We start from the raw sequence: 16,055 nt of genomic DNA, 5'->3' as shown, positions 1-16,055 counted from the left end.
AGCCAAAACATGTCACTGATAGCTTCCCTTCTCCGAACAGCGATTGAACTGGACGGGGTGGACCACCAAGGATTCTTCGCGTGGACGCTGATGGACAACGTGGAATGGGGTTCTGGGTTACACGAGCGCTTCGGACTTTACTACACCAACTTTTCCGATCCAGCTCGCACCCGGATTCCTAAAGAGTAAGACTTTTCTTATGTGTGCATATGTATATGTGTGTGTGCATATGCGTGCATCAGTGTTTGTATGGGTGTGCGTATGTTCGTGTACGCATGTGTGTGTTTGTGTGTGTGTGTGTCTGTGTATGTGTGTACGTCTGTATGTATGTATGTGTGTGTGTGTGTGTGTGTATCTGTGTATGTGTGTACGTCTGTCTGTATGTGTGTGTGTGTGTGTGTATCTGTGTATGTGTGTACGTCTGTATGTATGTGTGTGTGTGTGTGTGTGCTTGTGTGTGTGTGCTTGTGTGTGTGTCTTGTTCGTGTGTGTATCTGTTGTGTGTGTGTGTATGTGTATGTGTGTACGTCCGTATGTAGTGTGTGTGTGTTGTGTGTGTAAGTGCGTTCCTTTCTATACCGTGAATGGAAATCATACATTACTTTTCCCTCTGATGAAGCTTTTGGGTCAACCTATTCTGATTCCTATCCAGCTCCGTGGCAACATACCGGGAGATCGCGACCAGCAACGGCTTCCCCCTGGGCGCAGCGCACACACAGACCGCTCAGGACCTGTGGGACTGGTGCCTGACTGAGGACCCGTACAAGGGAGCTCTAGATTATGACCACTACGGAGGCCCGTAAGTACACGCCTGCATGTCTGCACGAATACCTTCCACGTCTGTGCGAATACCTTCCACGCCTGTGCGAATACCTTCCACGTCTGCGCGAATACCTTCCACGCCTGTGCAAATACCTTCCACGTCTGCACAGAAAAAACCGTCCTTGTCTGAGCGAATACCTTCCTCGTCTGCGCGAATACCTTCCACATCTGCGCGAATACCTTCCACATCTGCGCGAATATCACCACCATGGGAAAAACACTTTACACGACATTCCTCACTTCGCCCAGGTGAAAATGAGTACTGTATTGCCCCCGTATTGGTGGCGCATGTCAGGACTCGAACCCGGGACCTCTTGGTTCCGAGTCGAGCACTCGACTCCAATGTTTGTTTGTTGTAAGTGTTGTTATGTGTTTTCACTCCAGAACCCAAGTTGACCCAACAGTCGACTACGCCCTGCCAGGAGTCCGTGTCGGAGCTGCGTACAAGGACCAGGTCATGAACAACGTGTGAGCAGCAAACCACAGACCGACCCACCGCGGACAATATGTGTGACCTTTTCTGTTGATCAAACTATATAATTCTGGTGTGCTTCTGTCTGCGATCTCATCTTCTGTATCAGACTATAAAACATCACTATTGTAATATTACATGTACATTACATGTAATCTTCACCAATGTCAGTCTTATTTCAACCATACGCATGTTGGTTGATCTGGTAAACTGGAGTTTGCATATTACCTCAACTTGGGCATCTGCAGGACAGATCGCATGATACAACGGTCATACATAAAGAGAGATTTTAAACAATTCTTCTTCCTTATTCTAGCACATATTGTGCACATGTAATAACCTCTGTGGGAATAGGTTATAGTAACTTCGGGTCACTGGATAGTTACAGATTCCAGTGTTTGACAATAGACGTATGCCATCAGGGTCTGGACAAAGATCCTCCTCGTTTCAACTGCACTGTACTAACGAAGCAAGCACTAGCAGTTAGTACATGTACAAGTAACTATGACCAGAACATACTGACCTATTCTCACATGCTAAATCCTTGGTTTGAATGCCAAGGCTAACCTCGCTTCAGCTTAGCATAATGAGAGATTAAAATAAACTGGCAAAATTTGGAAAAAAATGTTTCGGGTCATATTTATTTCAGTTGTTTACACACATAGAGAGGGAGAGAGAGAGAGAGAGAGAGAGAGAGAGAGAGAGAGAGAGAGAGAGAGAGAGAGAGAGAGAGAGAGAGAGAGAGAGAGAGAGAGAGAGAGAGAGAGAGAGAGAGAGAGAGAGAGAGAGAGACCAGGTGACCACATAGCGTTCAAGGCATTAACGAAGTAAGCCTCCCCTGGTTGTACTTTGCACAGAAGAAGAAATAACGACTCTTCCCCACCAACCTCTGCTTGGAGTAGGTCCCACCAGGTATCGCCAAAAAGGAATTCCCTTGGGAATGCATTGGTGGAATTCTTAGAATATTTTCAACTCAATCGCAGTATTGTACCAACGGCTCCGCCTCTAAGGCGTCGCCAAAAATGGGGATGCGTGTAGATCTAAACTCATCAGTTCTCCGGATAGTCCTGGTCCTGCATGGCCAACGCGACGGCAAGCTTCCGTTTTCCGGTGAAGCCGAGTCTGGCATGCTGACAGTAGATGTTGTTCAAAACAAGCAGATCGCCCTTATGTAACTGAAACCCCGCGGCAACCTAAGGATAAACAGGTTACATATTGAACAATTTTAGCCTTGTTTTAGATTTTGATAGAGAAGGTTGACAGCATGTGGATGGGGAAGATTGACACGTAGAATGACCCAAGATCAAAAGGCAAACGAGGTGAGTAGGTTGACAGCAAATGGGTGGTGCGTGGAAGATTGACAGGCAGAATAAGTCCAGGTCAAAAGGTCAAACACAAGAAATGGGATGAACTTGAAGATCACGAAACCCCAAAATACTTCCTGGAAGTCTGAAACCTCCAATTTCTTAGTAACTGTGAGATATTCCACATACCTGCCAGATAGTGTCTCTGATATGCTGCAGTACGTCCTGCTCTATGTCCGAGCCGTCTCCGTAGTACGTGTTTTGTGGGTACATGTGATCGGGGAGATCCTTGTCTCTCCAGTATGGGGTGTTCTTCATGTAGCTGCTGTTGTTGGCGTGTGGCACGGTAAACCACACCCAATTACCTGACGTTTAACAAAATTAGCATCGGGGACATGAAAGACGAAGACGCATTTCTAGCTCCTTTAACGACATTCCATCAACGCACCGGGGTAGGTATTACTTTTGTTTCAAGTAGTTCATCTACGATTAAACCCCTTCCAGGCATGCGCTAAATGGAGCTGGGCGGACAAGCAATGCTCCCAGCACCACAGAGATACCGTATAGCCTACGATGGTCTAGACGTCTGGCTACCAGGCTAGCATAGTCTGGTCACCATTCCCCACAGGCCGGTTTAGGGGTGTTTTACCGTCCCCATCCTACTGAACATAGCTAGCATAGGTTGTATAGGTTGCTTTATACTGTATTTTTCGTACCTCTGTACTTGTGCAAAGCTGGCAGAACGGTCCAGTTTGTCATGGCACCGTCCTCATGCCACTTCCAGTGAATGTTGTGAGCTTTCAGGTGTTCTTCCACCTCAGACTTAACCTCCGACTGGAAGGTCTGAAAAGAAGATCATGAGAACATTTCCAGACTGAGAGGAAGATCACGAGAAGACTTCAAGACTAAAGTAAAGGAGTACATTTGTCGCCTTTAGAAAAGTGTACCCTTCTAGCGGCCAACTCTACTGGCCTGTTATCTGCCTGTTTGGCAATTTTCTATTCTTTCCAGTCCCCTCTGAAGCCTGTTGGAAGCTACGTACCGCCTGCCAGCTGTTGTAAATGCCCGGACCGCGGGATGGGAGGTAGTGCGTGTACATGACTCCCAGTCTCCGGAACTTCTCCACCACATCTTTGTCCAGACGGGGCAGAATGTCCCGGGCGTCCGCCAGCACCGTCTCACCCCCTGTCCCGGGGGGTGGGGGGTCGATACAGAAGAACATGATCTGTGGAGGTGAATGAAAAGCATCTTACAAGCTAGTCCCTGTTTACAGAATCATATTTGTCCTTTGTGTCATCAGGGTGTCAGGCTCCGATTGTTGACTAAGCGAACGAAAGTTTTTACCTCGAGCCCGACGCTTGACATTCAAGGGTCAACATACGTGTCATTGCATAGCAGCCTTGTGATTGTTTACATTAGTACAAGAGTCTGTTCGGGCACTTTGAAAAGTTTTCAACAGTTTGTCCTGATGTCGGAAAATCACGAATATACAAAATATTGCCTGTGTGAAAACTAATTTGATTAAGATGTGGACAATTCATTGTGACTTCAATTGCACCCAACAAATACAGGCTTCATGCACCTATAAAGTAAGGACCAATACAATTATGTCTCGTTGTTGTTGTGTCACTCACGCTATACCTTTTCAGGGTAATGGCTAGTGTACGCTAAGTCGTGGTGGGGTTCGATGCACAGTTCTGGTGGCTCGTCACTCGCTGTGTCCACCGCTTCGGCCAGCCTGTGCCTGATGCCACCTCCACCTTTGTAGCTGGTCAGCTTCAGGCCCAAGTTGACCACGACCCTGGAAAAATCTTCCGCAGTCGCTAGCGGCAGGCCTCGGAAGAGTAAGGCGCCTTCCTTGCGCCTTTCCAAGACGTCGCGGATCACCTGTCGCACGGAAGGAGCGCAGTGCTCGGGGGAACAGTCGACCTTCCTCGCGGGAGTGTAGACGTGGACGTACCCGTCTTTAGGCGGCGCCAGAAACTCGGGATAGTTGGGACTGTCAGACCCTGGCAGCCATTTTCTCCCCCTGATTCGTGCAGGGTGGGCCTGCAGTTGGGAAGCCCAGTCGACCTGAGTTTCCACCAGTTGGACAGTCGCTCCACTCACAGCAGACGCCTGGCAGGAACGCACCTTGTGAGCCAGACAGGCAAGGCTTGGGCCACGCAGGAACAACCTGCTAGTGGATCTAAACATAGTCATTTGCGTTTAATGGTTTCAGGTCTGTAGTATAAGGTGCACAGAGAGTGGCGTACTCTGGGGACACTTCCGGGTTGCAAGGATCATAGGTCATCAGTTACGGATGACTTCTTTAGCTCATAATATGTAAAGACTTGTGTGTGTGATCTTATGCAATAAGAGGTTCACAATTAAGACTGCTCAAGCACGGTGTGATGCGTTGTGGGCAATACATTTATGTCAAAGTTAATGTATGTAACAATGCTAGTATATATGGGACAATGCTTTTCATTTGTGACCGCATTATCTCAAACGAGGTAAATGACCGTTAAGGCATTCAACTTGGACTTGTTTACGTCCAACATGTCTATGTTCAGATCCACCAGCAGGTTATTCCTGCGTGGCCCAAGCCTTGCCTGTCTGGCTCACAAGGTGCGTTCCTGCCAGGCGTCTGCTGTGAGTGGAGCGACTGTCCGACTGGTAGAAACTCAGGTCGACTGGGCTTCCCAACTGCAGGTCCACCCTGCACGAATCAGGGGGAGAAAATGGCTGCCAGGGTCTGACAGTCCCAACTATCCCGAGTTCCTGGCGCCGCCTAAAGACGGGTACGTCCACGTCTACACTCCCGCGGGGAAGGTCGACTGTTCCCCCGAGCACTGCGCTCCTTCCGTGCGACAGGTGATCCGCGACGTCTTGGAAAGGCGCAAGGAAGGCGCCTTACTCTTCCGAGGCCTGCCTCTGGCGACCGCGGAAGATTTTTCCAGGGTCGTGGTCAACTTGGGCCTGAAGCTGACCAGCTACAAAGGTGGGGGTGGCATCAGACACAGGCTGGCCGAAGCGGTGGACACAGCGAGTGACGAGCCACCACAACTGTGCATCGAACCGCACCACGAACTTGCCTATACTAACCATTACCCTGAAAAGGTATAGCGTGAGTGACACGACATAAACAGACATATTGTTCCTGACTACATAGGTGTATGAAGCCTGCATGTATGGTTGTCACGGGCCAGTGATTATTGAAGTCATAATGAATTGTTAAACACGTTTATCAACTAGGATTAACTGTTGAAAACTTTTGAAATTGCCCAAACAGACTTTTGCCCTTGTACGGTAAACAACCACAAGACTGCTGTTGACTTGACACGTGCATTGACCCTTGAATGTCAAGCGTCGTTATCGAGGTAAAACCTTTAGTTCGCTTTTAAGTCAACCGCGCTGAAATAAAGTATAAATTTGAAGCATCACACATTATCACTGGTTAAAACATTTTAGGACACATCTGATTTAGCTGCCAGGGACTAACTTGATGCCCTTTTCGTCCAATGTTATAGAACTTTCCATTTGCTGACGAGTCAAGACTTCTAAAGGCAGCACAGCCTTGCAAGACAAATAATGATAAACAGCAAAAACAACGACACTACAATGTAAGCCCATCGCCTTTCTTGACCTCCCCAGATTATGTTCTTCTGTATCGACCCCCCACCCCCCGGGACAGGGGGTGAGACGGTGCTGGCGGACGCCCGGGACATTCTGCCCCGTCTGGACAAAGATGTGGTGGAGAAGTTCCGGAGACTGGGAGTCATGTACACGCACTACCTCCCATCCCGCGGGCCGGGCATTTACAACAGCTGGCAGGCGGTACGTAGCTTCTGATCTGGCTTCAGAGGTGGCTGGAAAGAATGGAAAATGGCCAAATAGACAGATAACATGCCAGGTTTGAACCTTCTTGCTCAGAGTACAGTTTTCAGAGGTTGCAAACTGTACCTCCTTTAAGTCTTAAAGTTTTCTCATGATCTTCCTCTCAGTCTTGAAATTTTCTCATGCATGATCCCCTTTTCAGACCTTCCAGTCTGAGGTAAAGTCTGAAGTGGAAAAACACCTGAAAGCTCACAACATACACTGGAAGTGGGAAGATGACGGTGCCATGAGGAACTGGACCGTTCTACCAGTGATGCATAAGTACAGAGGTACGCAAAATATCCTCAAAAAATTGTGGGGTCGTGTGGCGCAGCGGCAGAGTGCGCGACTTAGAGTCCCGGGTTCGACTCCTGACATGGCACCGATCTTGTGCCCTTGGGAAAGGCACTTTACACGGCTTTCCTCACTTAGTTCAGGTGTAAATGAGTATTGTCCTGTCATGTGTTTTTGGTGGCATTAATATAAGTTGAAAAAACTTGAGTGTGTCGTCACCACGTCTGGTGATTACATGTTGGAATAAAAAAAAATATCCTCCCCATCGTATTTTTGCCTCACTGTAACTGGTATCGGAATGCTATGGGATAGGATTGGTTAAGTTACTACATTAAAGAATGACCAGAAAATTGACGTTGAAATACAGTCTTGTCACCCTGAAATTGCATATATATTGAATGCCTTTACTTCCAGGTGACTGGGTGTGGTTTACCGTGCCACATGCTGAAAACAGTAGCTACATGAAGAACACCCCATACTGGAGAGACAAGGACCTCCCCGATCACATGTACCCACAACACACGTACTACGGAGACGGCTCGGACATAGAGCAGGAAGTACTGCAGCATATCAGAGATACAATCTGGCAGGTATAGAACTGTATTTCTTTCAAGATTGTCACAAATATTTAGGACTTTGACAGAATACATATAGTCTAACAATAACAATAATTGAATGAGTTTATTGCAAGTTCGTGCGCTAATTGCAAATGGCAGTAAAAGGACGAACAAACAAATTGAGTTCCACGATCCCATACCTTCGCCAAATGACTAAGGAATTATAGTACCATAACAAGCCACCAGGGGGCCAAAATCTTATCATGTAAAAAGGGTAACATTGACCAATATGTAATCTGTTTATCCACAGGTTGCCGCGGGGTTTCAGTTACAGAAGGGCGACCTGCTTGTTTTGAACAACATCTACTGTCAGCATGCCAGACTCGGCTTCACCGGAAAACGGAAGCTTGCCGTCGCGTTGGTCATGCAGGACCAGGACTATCCGGAGGACTGATGAGTTTACGCTCATCCTATTTTTTTTGTTCTACCCGGTTTTGTTAAAGCCAGGGAAAGCCTTGCCTTGTTAATGTCTTCAAAACGCTCTGCGGCCCCTGCAGTTATTATTTCCCTAGCAGTAATACAGTACCATGGCGGAAGGCACAGCGTGAGTATGTGTGTGTGTGCGTTTGTCTGTACGTGTGTGTGTGTGTGCGTGCGTTTGTCTGTACGCGTGTGCGTGTGTTTGTGTGTTTGTGTGTGTGTGTGTGATATAGTGTGCGTATGTTACCTATTGTGCAGTGGTTGTGATGCTTGCTCTCTTCGGACGAACTGCCGTCCTGTGTCCCTGCAACTCTGCACGCCCCCGGTAGAAGGCGTTCTTACACGGCAATGACTGCTCCATTCACAGCTGTAGCCCCAATCGACGCTACAACTCGTGTTAGCTCGCCGTATCTAATAATCAAGCCATGTTTACCTTGTCGTAAATCATTGGTTGAATCCCCGATCCAATTGTCATTAGGCGTATTTACCAGTTTCCCATAATGCATTGCGCCTTTGGGGGGTAAACTCTCCCAGGTTGCATTGCGCAGGAAGGTATCCTGTTTTGAGGTGTGTTTCGAGGTGTGGGGGAACTTAATGCTCAACATTAATCGACTTACTATGGGTCGAATCTGACAATGACTCGCGCTATGCAACCTGGGAATTTTTTTACCCCCAGGCGCAATGCGTCATGGGAATGGGAAACTGGTGAATAACTGAATAACTGACTACCTTTACGTGTTCACCACCTGTCAATCACCCCGCCACCGACCAATGACATTCCTGGCATAGTTCTGTGTTTTCCTCTCGGCGGGAGAACAATGCTGGCCACTTGTACCCCATTGTGTGTGCGTTACGTGACACTTGTAATACTCGTGACCTAACATGCATGTCGATTTATAATAATAGATCGTGCTCTGTGCTAAATAAAACAGAGTGACCCAGCCTAGAAAAAAATATCATAGACGATATATAGTATCGTAGGTTGGTTGTGGCCACAATACTAGTAGATCTACTTTTGTACTCTGATATATATATATTTGGATAGCGCAAAGTTGTGTTTTTACGGTGGCCCCACTAATAGTATTTCTTTCATTGTTTTACAAAAAAAAGAAGAAATATAGCAACAAATGTAGAGATGTAGAGGCATGCATTGTATGACATGTATTGGGCAAGTTAAGGTGTTAACATTATATACATTATGTTAGATATTTGTTTATCTATTTGTGTATTACTTTATTTATTTCCTGTGTGCCCCCACAAACACAAACACACACACAAACACACACACACAAACACACACAAACCTCTGGCCAAAGCCGACAGGGCATTTCAGCCGAAATAAAAGATTTTGATTGATTGATTGACAGATTTAATGATTGTTTGATTGACAGGTACCTGCGCTGTTTTGCACACCTGGCGCCTGTCCTATTCTACCCTCCCGAGGCCGAAATGGTTCCGCCCAATGCCCCGGAGCAATTTCTCCGTCCTGTTTCGTGCAGTACACAATAGTACAGCACAGGGCTGCAGACAACAGTGACTAGTGACCTTTCCCCAAGCGCAGGACAGAGGTTCCCGCCCTCTTTAGTGACTAGGTGTGGTTGGAATATATTCTTCCTCGACGTCACACTGGTTCTGGGGGTGTTGTGACATCACAAGCCGGCCCTCCTGTTTGTTTTCGGCCGCGGAAGTACGTGAAGACAGCGCCCGCGAGAGACTCGACTCGAGACCCGATCGTTTACGGAAGTGTGTGTGTTTACAGGCCACGTCTTTTAGCTTGCCGAGGTTCTCAACCTTACAGAGGCAAGGACCAAGCGTGAAAATCGTTCACAGTCTTCAGGCTGGTGCCAGAAATTCCGCGAGGACTCGAGAATTAAGGTGAGCTACGAGCTGTCGTCCCTTTTGTAAACGTGTGTTCTAGTTCGACAACCCGCATAATTAAGGTACTACAATGTCGTGTGGCAACGCAGGCACAGCTTATTGTCGTGGACTCTAATCCTGTGTTTCCTGTGTGTACGATTCAGCTTCAAAGTAGCTGCTGTTTAGCCATGGTTATCCTACGAATAAGAGTCTCAAAACAGCCCTGGGTCTCAAAATCAGGCCAGTGCTGTCACTCATGTAGCGGAGAGTACTAGTATTAAAAGCGGCAAACACGTTACGGAACAACTATAGCGTACTCCGTGGCTTTTGACCCCTTTGTTGTCTTTATTTACCATGGGTTATCTACTCGCTTTCACTCTCTGTCAATCAGTAATATCTTGTGTTCTTATTTTATGTTTTCCCCGCTTCTTTTGTCTCCCAGCTACCGTCCTGCATAACCGATCTGCCCGGGGTGACCCCATATCCGCCTGCCCTCCTCGCTTCTACAATGGCTTTCAATTTTTCGCTCAGAATCACAATGCCCGGTTTTATCATAAGTGGGTCCCCCGGGCGCAAGTATTATTCTATTTTCCAATTTCACGGGAGGGCTTCTGTTGTTATTATGGGAGAGGCAAACAGAAATGTACAACAAGGATGCCAACAGGTTTAGTCACGAGTTACAAGATTTGTTTATTTCCCTAACTTTGGGAGCTATAAAAAGATGACTTTAACTCAGAGTCAGAAAGGCTAACTTGGGATTCACATAGTACAAGTCTTTCATTTAGAAGGTGACAGCATCTCGGCATCGTCTTAGGCACTATTTAGGCATCAGAAATGACGGAAATGTCTTTCTTTTGCGTCAGATTGCGAAATGAATCTTTTCTAAACACCGATTTATTACTAATCTGACAAGTTTGACAGCATTAGAAGGTCTATCTATGCAATGACATTTGAGGGTAATTAAAAATGTCGCTGGCTGTTGAGAGAAAAACGGAAGAATTCTCTTCCAGTTCATTATAGAAACAACATGACTCAAACCTAAACAATGTCATAAACCACGGGACTACCACATCTGAACGATTATGCTCATTATTTGCCAAGTTTGGGTGTATCTTACAATCAAGAGATGTTTGAACAATTTGCTTGGTGAAGTGTGGCTAATCGTGCAGGCACGCCCGGTATTCAGAGGTCGGCTGTACCTCGCCTCTGGCTTTGTCATATTTGTTACGTCACGTGGGAAGGAGACAGATCTGTTCTATCTCGTCTTCCCGCAGGGCAAGGCCAACACTCATCTCCAAGCAGATGTTTCGGTGGCCGCAAAAGACAGTGTAAAATTGGCCAGGAAGTATCCATTGGTCGGAGAGGGTCCAATACGCCACCCCTGGCGAATGTTATACTGTCTTTTGCCACCCTAGGATCTGCTTGGAGATTATAGCCTTCCAACCTACTTGTGTCAGGATCGTGTTTTAGTCGTCGACATGGGTGTGTTGCTCTCCAAGCAGAGGTTTGGTCTGGCTTTGATACTCAAAGAAAAATGACTGCAAAATGGAAAGCGAGACAAAATTAATTTAAAGGCATCCGATGCAATTTCAGGGCGACAAAAATTGATTTTCAAAGTCAATGTTGTAAGTGGAATTAGCCCTATACCATACCAAACTGATATCTGTGAGGCAGAAATGTGATGCTGCTGACGAAAAACGGTTGCTTGTGTTGTATGTTTCGCGAAAATGTGGGCCGATTTACGCAGGGAAAAAATCCTACGACGATTTTTTGCCCTTCTCAGCGGGAGAAAGAGCCCCCCTCCCCACTTCAGTCAAGTTCAATCACCCTTGACCGGTAAGTCGGCACGTGAAGTTGAACTTGAGTTCCACTTCTGTCGACAGATGCAAGAAAGTAAATATAGAGCCTCCGACGGACTCTCTTGCCAACTAACTCCTCTGGCATACTTTTCAGTCTACTTGGCCAATGTCTACTATTTTTTCAGCAACCTTTGCACCAAATTCCAGGACTAGAATTTGGACCATCTCACACCGGTGTGGTGGGTTCTTTAACGTGCGTGGGGTGTGGCTCTCCCCAAACACGGGACCTCCATTTAACGTCCTATCCGAGGGACGTCCCTAACCGAAGCTACGTACACATTTCCACCTGATTGAAGTGAGGAAAGTCGTGTTAAGTGTCTTTTCCAAGGACACAAGATCGGTGACATAGCAGGATTCGAACCCGGGACCTCTTGGTTCTGAGCCGAACGCTCTGTCGTTGCGCCACACGACATTCCTGTTTGAGTATACTGTAATTAAGAAGTATAGCGCGGTCGACCTCGAGACGAAATCGAAATTGTCTGCATTCCTCTCCCAAAAATGACGACGTACTCTGGATTCTTGGTGGAGTTGAGTGTTTCCATGCTTCGGTTGTATCCTATACTACGTTTATTACGAACTACAATCATGGTCAAAGGAATACTATAGTGGATGAATGATATTTATTTTCATGTTCTTGTAAACATAGGCTAAATGCAGCAACAAGAGTTCAGCGAAGTATAAAAGAAATAATGGCAATAGTTTCTAAAAACACTTTTTGGTATGGTTTTTTATGATCCTTATATTTCTCAAATTCTGAATGGCGCGGGTAAAATTTGTCTGGTGCAGGTAATTTTCGATGTTACCTGCACCGGAGCAGATATGCAGAAAACGTATTTTGAGCCCTTTGAATCAGGTACAAATGGAACAATGAATGAATGAATGAATGAACTTTATTGCTCGACAATCGTACATGGTACAATGTGTGGCAGAAATACAACAATACTACAAAACTTAACTATCTTATGACATTTCTTACTACAAACTACTATCTATACAGTATATGAGTTACAATATGTTCATGTATTGATGATATGGTCTCGCTTATGAAATAAAGTGTACAGAAATTGGCCTACGTAAGCAGATATGAAACATGAACACATCAATCCCATCCGATTTTCCTCCCATCCGTCGGATCAAAAGATTACTACGCTTTATAAAAACGAGTCCTTCCTCCAACTCGCCCGATGAATTATAGATGACCGTATTTTACGCCAGCGTGTTTTGAAATTTGCCATTGTCCGCAGCAAAAGCTGTAGATCATGCTTGAAGATGAAATGTCCGTTGCGTACAATACCGGTGTAAAAATAAATTATGTACCGTCTACCTTTGATTGGTCCATGCTCAGTAATGTTGATTCTGATAGGATGAGAGAGAAAAGGGTTAGTAGGAAAAGGGGGTTAGCGTAAGAGAGAGACCACCACGCAATGGCCTATAAATTATTTCTGTTAGAATGTACAAGGACAATGTCCCTAGTGGTAAATTCAAAGGTAGGACAATGTCCATTTTTCTTTTCTTATAATTTGTGACACGGATATGAATAATGTATGCTGCCGTTTATATATATATGGAGGTTCAACTATGGGGCAGAACTTAAAAATTAGGGTGATTCAAAAATGTTTGTTCAATGTTAACAATTTTAGTAGTGATTTCTGATATGGTAGATATATTTTTGTGGTCATCAGTTGTAGGAAGGCCAAGGTTAAGTTGAAGGAAGGGCATGTGAGTTTAATCACATATCCCTCGGGTGAAACAACGAATCCCTTCCAAAGTCTGCCCACAAAAGAGATCTTTCTGCCGGCGCCACATAGCTAGCCTGGGTGCCAGACTGTTTCCAGGTACTACACATGCCCTGACTGGAAATCTTATCACAACCTTCCACAGTTAGGCCTTGCTATGGGCCTTGCATCCAGGCTACCACAAAGCTGGAAAATAGCCTATACCAGGCTTGAGAAGTGGATGGAAAGAGTACAAATTGGCGAAGTAACGGAGTACATTATGTCGCTCTGAAGCCCGGTAGAGGCTTATTTCAGCTAGCGGGTACGAGTTGTAGAATTAAGAATTTTCTTGCAGCAACCAAAAATCTCATTGGGAGTAGCAAAATCCGAACCTGCACGAAGTCTCACTCAGAAAACGTTAGATAAGAAAGCTACGAAAGCCCACAGAATAAAATTATGCACATTTGATGACATGGGAAAAAACTTGAATAGCACACCACAAATTTCTCACACACGCCCATAACATTCATTCTTGATCAGTCTACGTTCTTTTATATGTATCGAGATGCCTTACATACAGTATTCAAAGAATGAGACCTCCACTGTGACAAGAAAAAACGCACAAGAATGTTGAAATTGATTTCATTAGTTCTGGTCACAGGACTTTGAGTAGCTACCCTGAGTCAGAGTTGAATCACTCCCATGCCTTCCGCCTGCCAACTTTTCAACTTCACGTATAGAGCAGATTTGTCGCCTGATTGCCGTTACTATGGCAACTTGTGAGGTCGGTCGTGGTTCAGAAAGGGCTGAGCTTCTTGAATGGAGGGAAATTTTGCCTGACGAATTTCTGGGAATCGTTTTCCTTTTTACTGAAGTTCCAGTTAGTTCTATGGTCCGTAGGTAATTCTTTGCGCTCCGGTTCCAATTGGAAAATGCGAACGAAAAATGCGAAAGTATAAAACAAAAAGTAGTGAATGCTACTTGAAACGTTTGACAGTTTTCAAACCTATCCAGTTGCTTGATAGTAACAACTCTCTACGCATGATGAAATAATGAATAAGAAAGAATCTATATTGATTTTATTTTGTCGCGTTTATTTCAAACAACGTCCTGTTTTCTGGCGACTGAAAATTAAAGTAATCAAAGTCAGATTTTGTTCTCTCTCGATGTCTTACCAAAAAATGATGCATTTTGTTTTGTCTGACAACATTTTAGTTCAGGAGAATTCTCGGCATTCGTTGCGCTTTGAAGTGATCAGCGTGAAATGAACGATCCCGGAGGGGAATTCTGAAGGCCGTGTTGTGAGGAAGTCCGGAGTTGTGCTGTCTTCTCACGATAAGGAAAGAACAAGACACAAGCCAACTGTTCTCAGAGTAAAACTTTTAATAGTCTCTATCAGGCTTCGGGAATCGGCTGGAAGGAAAGAGTATAAATTGGCCCAACTGTAGCCTCTGCCAGGCTTCGGGTGACGGCTGCAAAGAGTAGAAATTGGCCAAATAGGTGCGGCAAAATGTACTTTCAAGCGGACCCCCCCCCCCGCATGTTATCTCTCACTCTATTCTTACCGTTTGTTTTCTACTCTTTCCAGTTGTCTACCGAAGTCTCGTAGAGGTACTCTAGAACTACTCTTACCGTAAAATACATATAGCGGTTAGTTGCGTTGTCTGGCATGCTGCAAAACCATTTCCCACTCATTTTCTAATATTAAGGAGGTTTTGATTCTTGAAGAAATATTACTATGTTTATATCATTGATCAATTAGATATGACTTTGATAAAAATAGTCTCCTCCAGGAAAATTGTAGCCGTTGATTGTACAATTTTGGATTTCCTGATCGTCTCTTGTATGCAGAAAAGTACGTTGGAATGGAAAATTTCGTCCCACAACTTACTAGTATACCGTGCAAGCTGGTTTGTTTTGATAGTTTTTCCTGTGGCCTTGGCAAGGTGTGGCCATGCTGCGGCGTGAAATTACCTAGAATAACAAGCCGCCGGATAAAAGACATAGACGGGAACAACCGTTAATATGTTTGGACGAGTCATACAGGGGATACATACATGTTTTTTCAAGAGCTACAAAGCAACGAGGCTTCGCCACGGTTCGCGTTTTTTTAGTACTCTTTTTCAAATGGACGGCACATGGTTAAAAAGGTAGCCAGGTTCCCAGACCTATTATAGCTCCCGAGTCTTACATCCTCTCCGCAAATAGCGGAGTGGATTGAGGCTTCCGGAGCTGTAATACGTCTAGGAACCACTTCAACCAGGCTATTAAAAGGTGGAACACTACTAGCATTTTTTAAAGCAGGCGTAACAATTTTACAAAAACAGGCGTAAAACGAGAATGAGCCGACCCCTGCCCTTACCTCTGCTTGGAGATAAGAAATAAAACGTTACGATTTTCCACCAAACATCTACTTGTAGTTTAGTAGCTGTGGTCCCAACCGTCGGCACGTGTCACAACATCAGCACACACGCACGTAACTTTACATGTTCACAGGAGATCGGTGTTCGCGTACCGCTTTCAACAGCTAAACTGACAGGTGGATAAAGCAAAACAGACCTGAGGCTGCCCCCGCTGGCAGTCCCTCCGCGCCAACTGATAGAGGCACCGCGAAGACATTAGCCTCCTTTGCATAGTCTCTATCAGGCTTCGGGAAGCGGCTGGAAAGAGGCTAAACTTGGCCAAATAGATAGATGATATGCACAAAATGTTCTCTTTACTTAGCGCGGACCAACTCCCCTGGCATATCATCCGTCTATTCGGCCGATTTCTACTCTTTTCAGACGCTTCTCAAAGCCTGGTAGAGGCTATCCTTTGCAGACTTCTTGGGGGGGGGG

At 45.5% G+C, this 16,055-nt stretch overlaps 2 protein-coding genes and 1 pseudogene across 2 annotated transcripts in view; 2 read left to right on the top strand and 1 right to left on the bottom strand.

Annotated features, from left to right (window-relative positions):
- Positions 1–1,898, top strand: part of LOC109475240 (cytosolic beta-glucosidase-like) — a 9,812-nt gene extending 7,914 nt beyond the window's left edge. Inside the window, exons 13-15 of the mRNA XM_019775841.1 lie at positions 41–185; positions 653–799; positions 1,207–1,898. Of these exons, the coding sequence (XP_019631400.1) occupies positions 41–185; positions 653–799; positions 1,207–1,294 (380 nt within the window). The 3' untranslated portion in view covers positions 1,295–1,898. The remainder of the gene's footprint in view (positions 1–40; positions 186–652; positions 800–1,206) is intronic.
- Positions 1–4,820, bottom strand: part of LOC109475188 — a 37,395-nt pseudogene extending 32,575 nt beyond the window's left edge.
- Positions 4,821–5,097: 277 nt separating this feature from the next.
- Positions 5,098–7,764, top strand: LOC109475248 (dapdiamide synthesis protein DdaC-like). Its single transcript, XM_019775849.1, has 5 exons — positions 5,098–5,700; positions 6,235–6,417; positions 6,620–6,746; positions 7,165–7,340; positions 7,618–7,764. Exons 1-5 carry the CDS (start codon positions 5,098–5,100, stop codon positions 7,759–7,761), a joined length of 1,233 nt encoding a protein of 410 aa, XP_019631408.1. The 3' UTR covers positions 7,762–7,764.
- Positions 7,765–16,055: the final 8,291 nt, after the last annotated feature.

The sequence above is a fragment of the Branchiostoma belcheri genome, unplaced genomic scaffold, assembly GCF_001625305.1.
Source record: "Branchiostoma belcheri isolate BF01 breed outbred unplaced genomic scaffold, Haploidv18h27 scaffold33, whole genome shotgun sequence".
In the NCBI taxonomy this organism is placed as follows: domain Eukaryota; kingdom Metazoa; phylum Chordata; class Leptocardii; order Amphioxiformes; family Branchiostomatidae; genus Branchiostoma; species Branchiostoma belcheri.
Note: the sequence above shows the minus strand (reverse complement) of the source record. Positions and strands in the feature narration are given on the sequence as shown.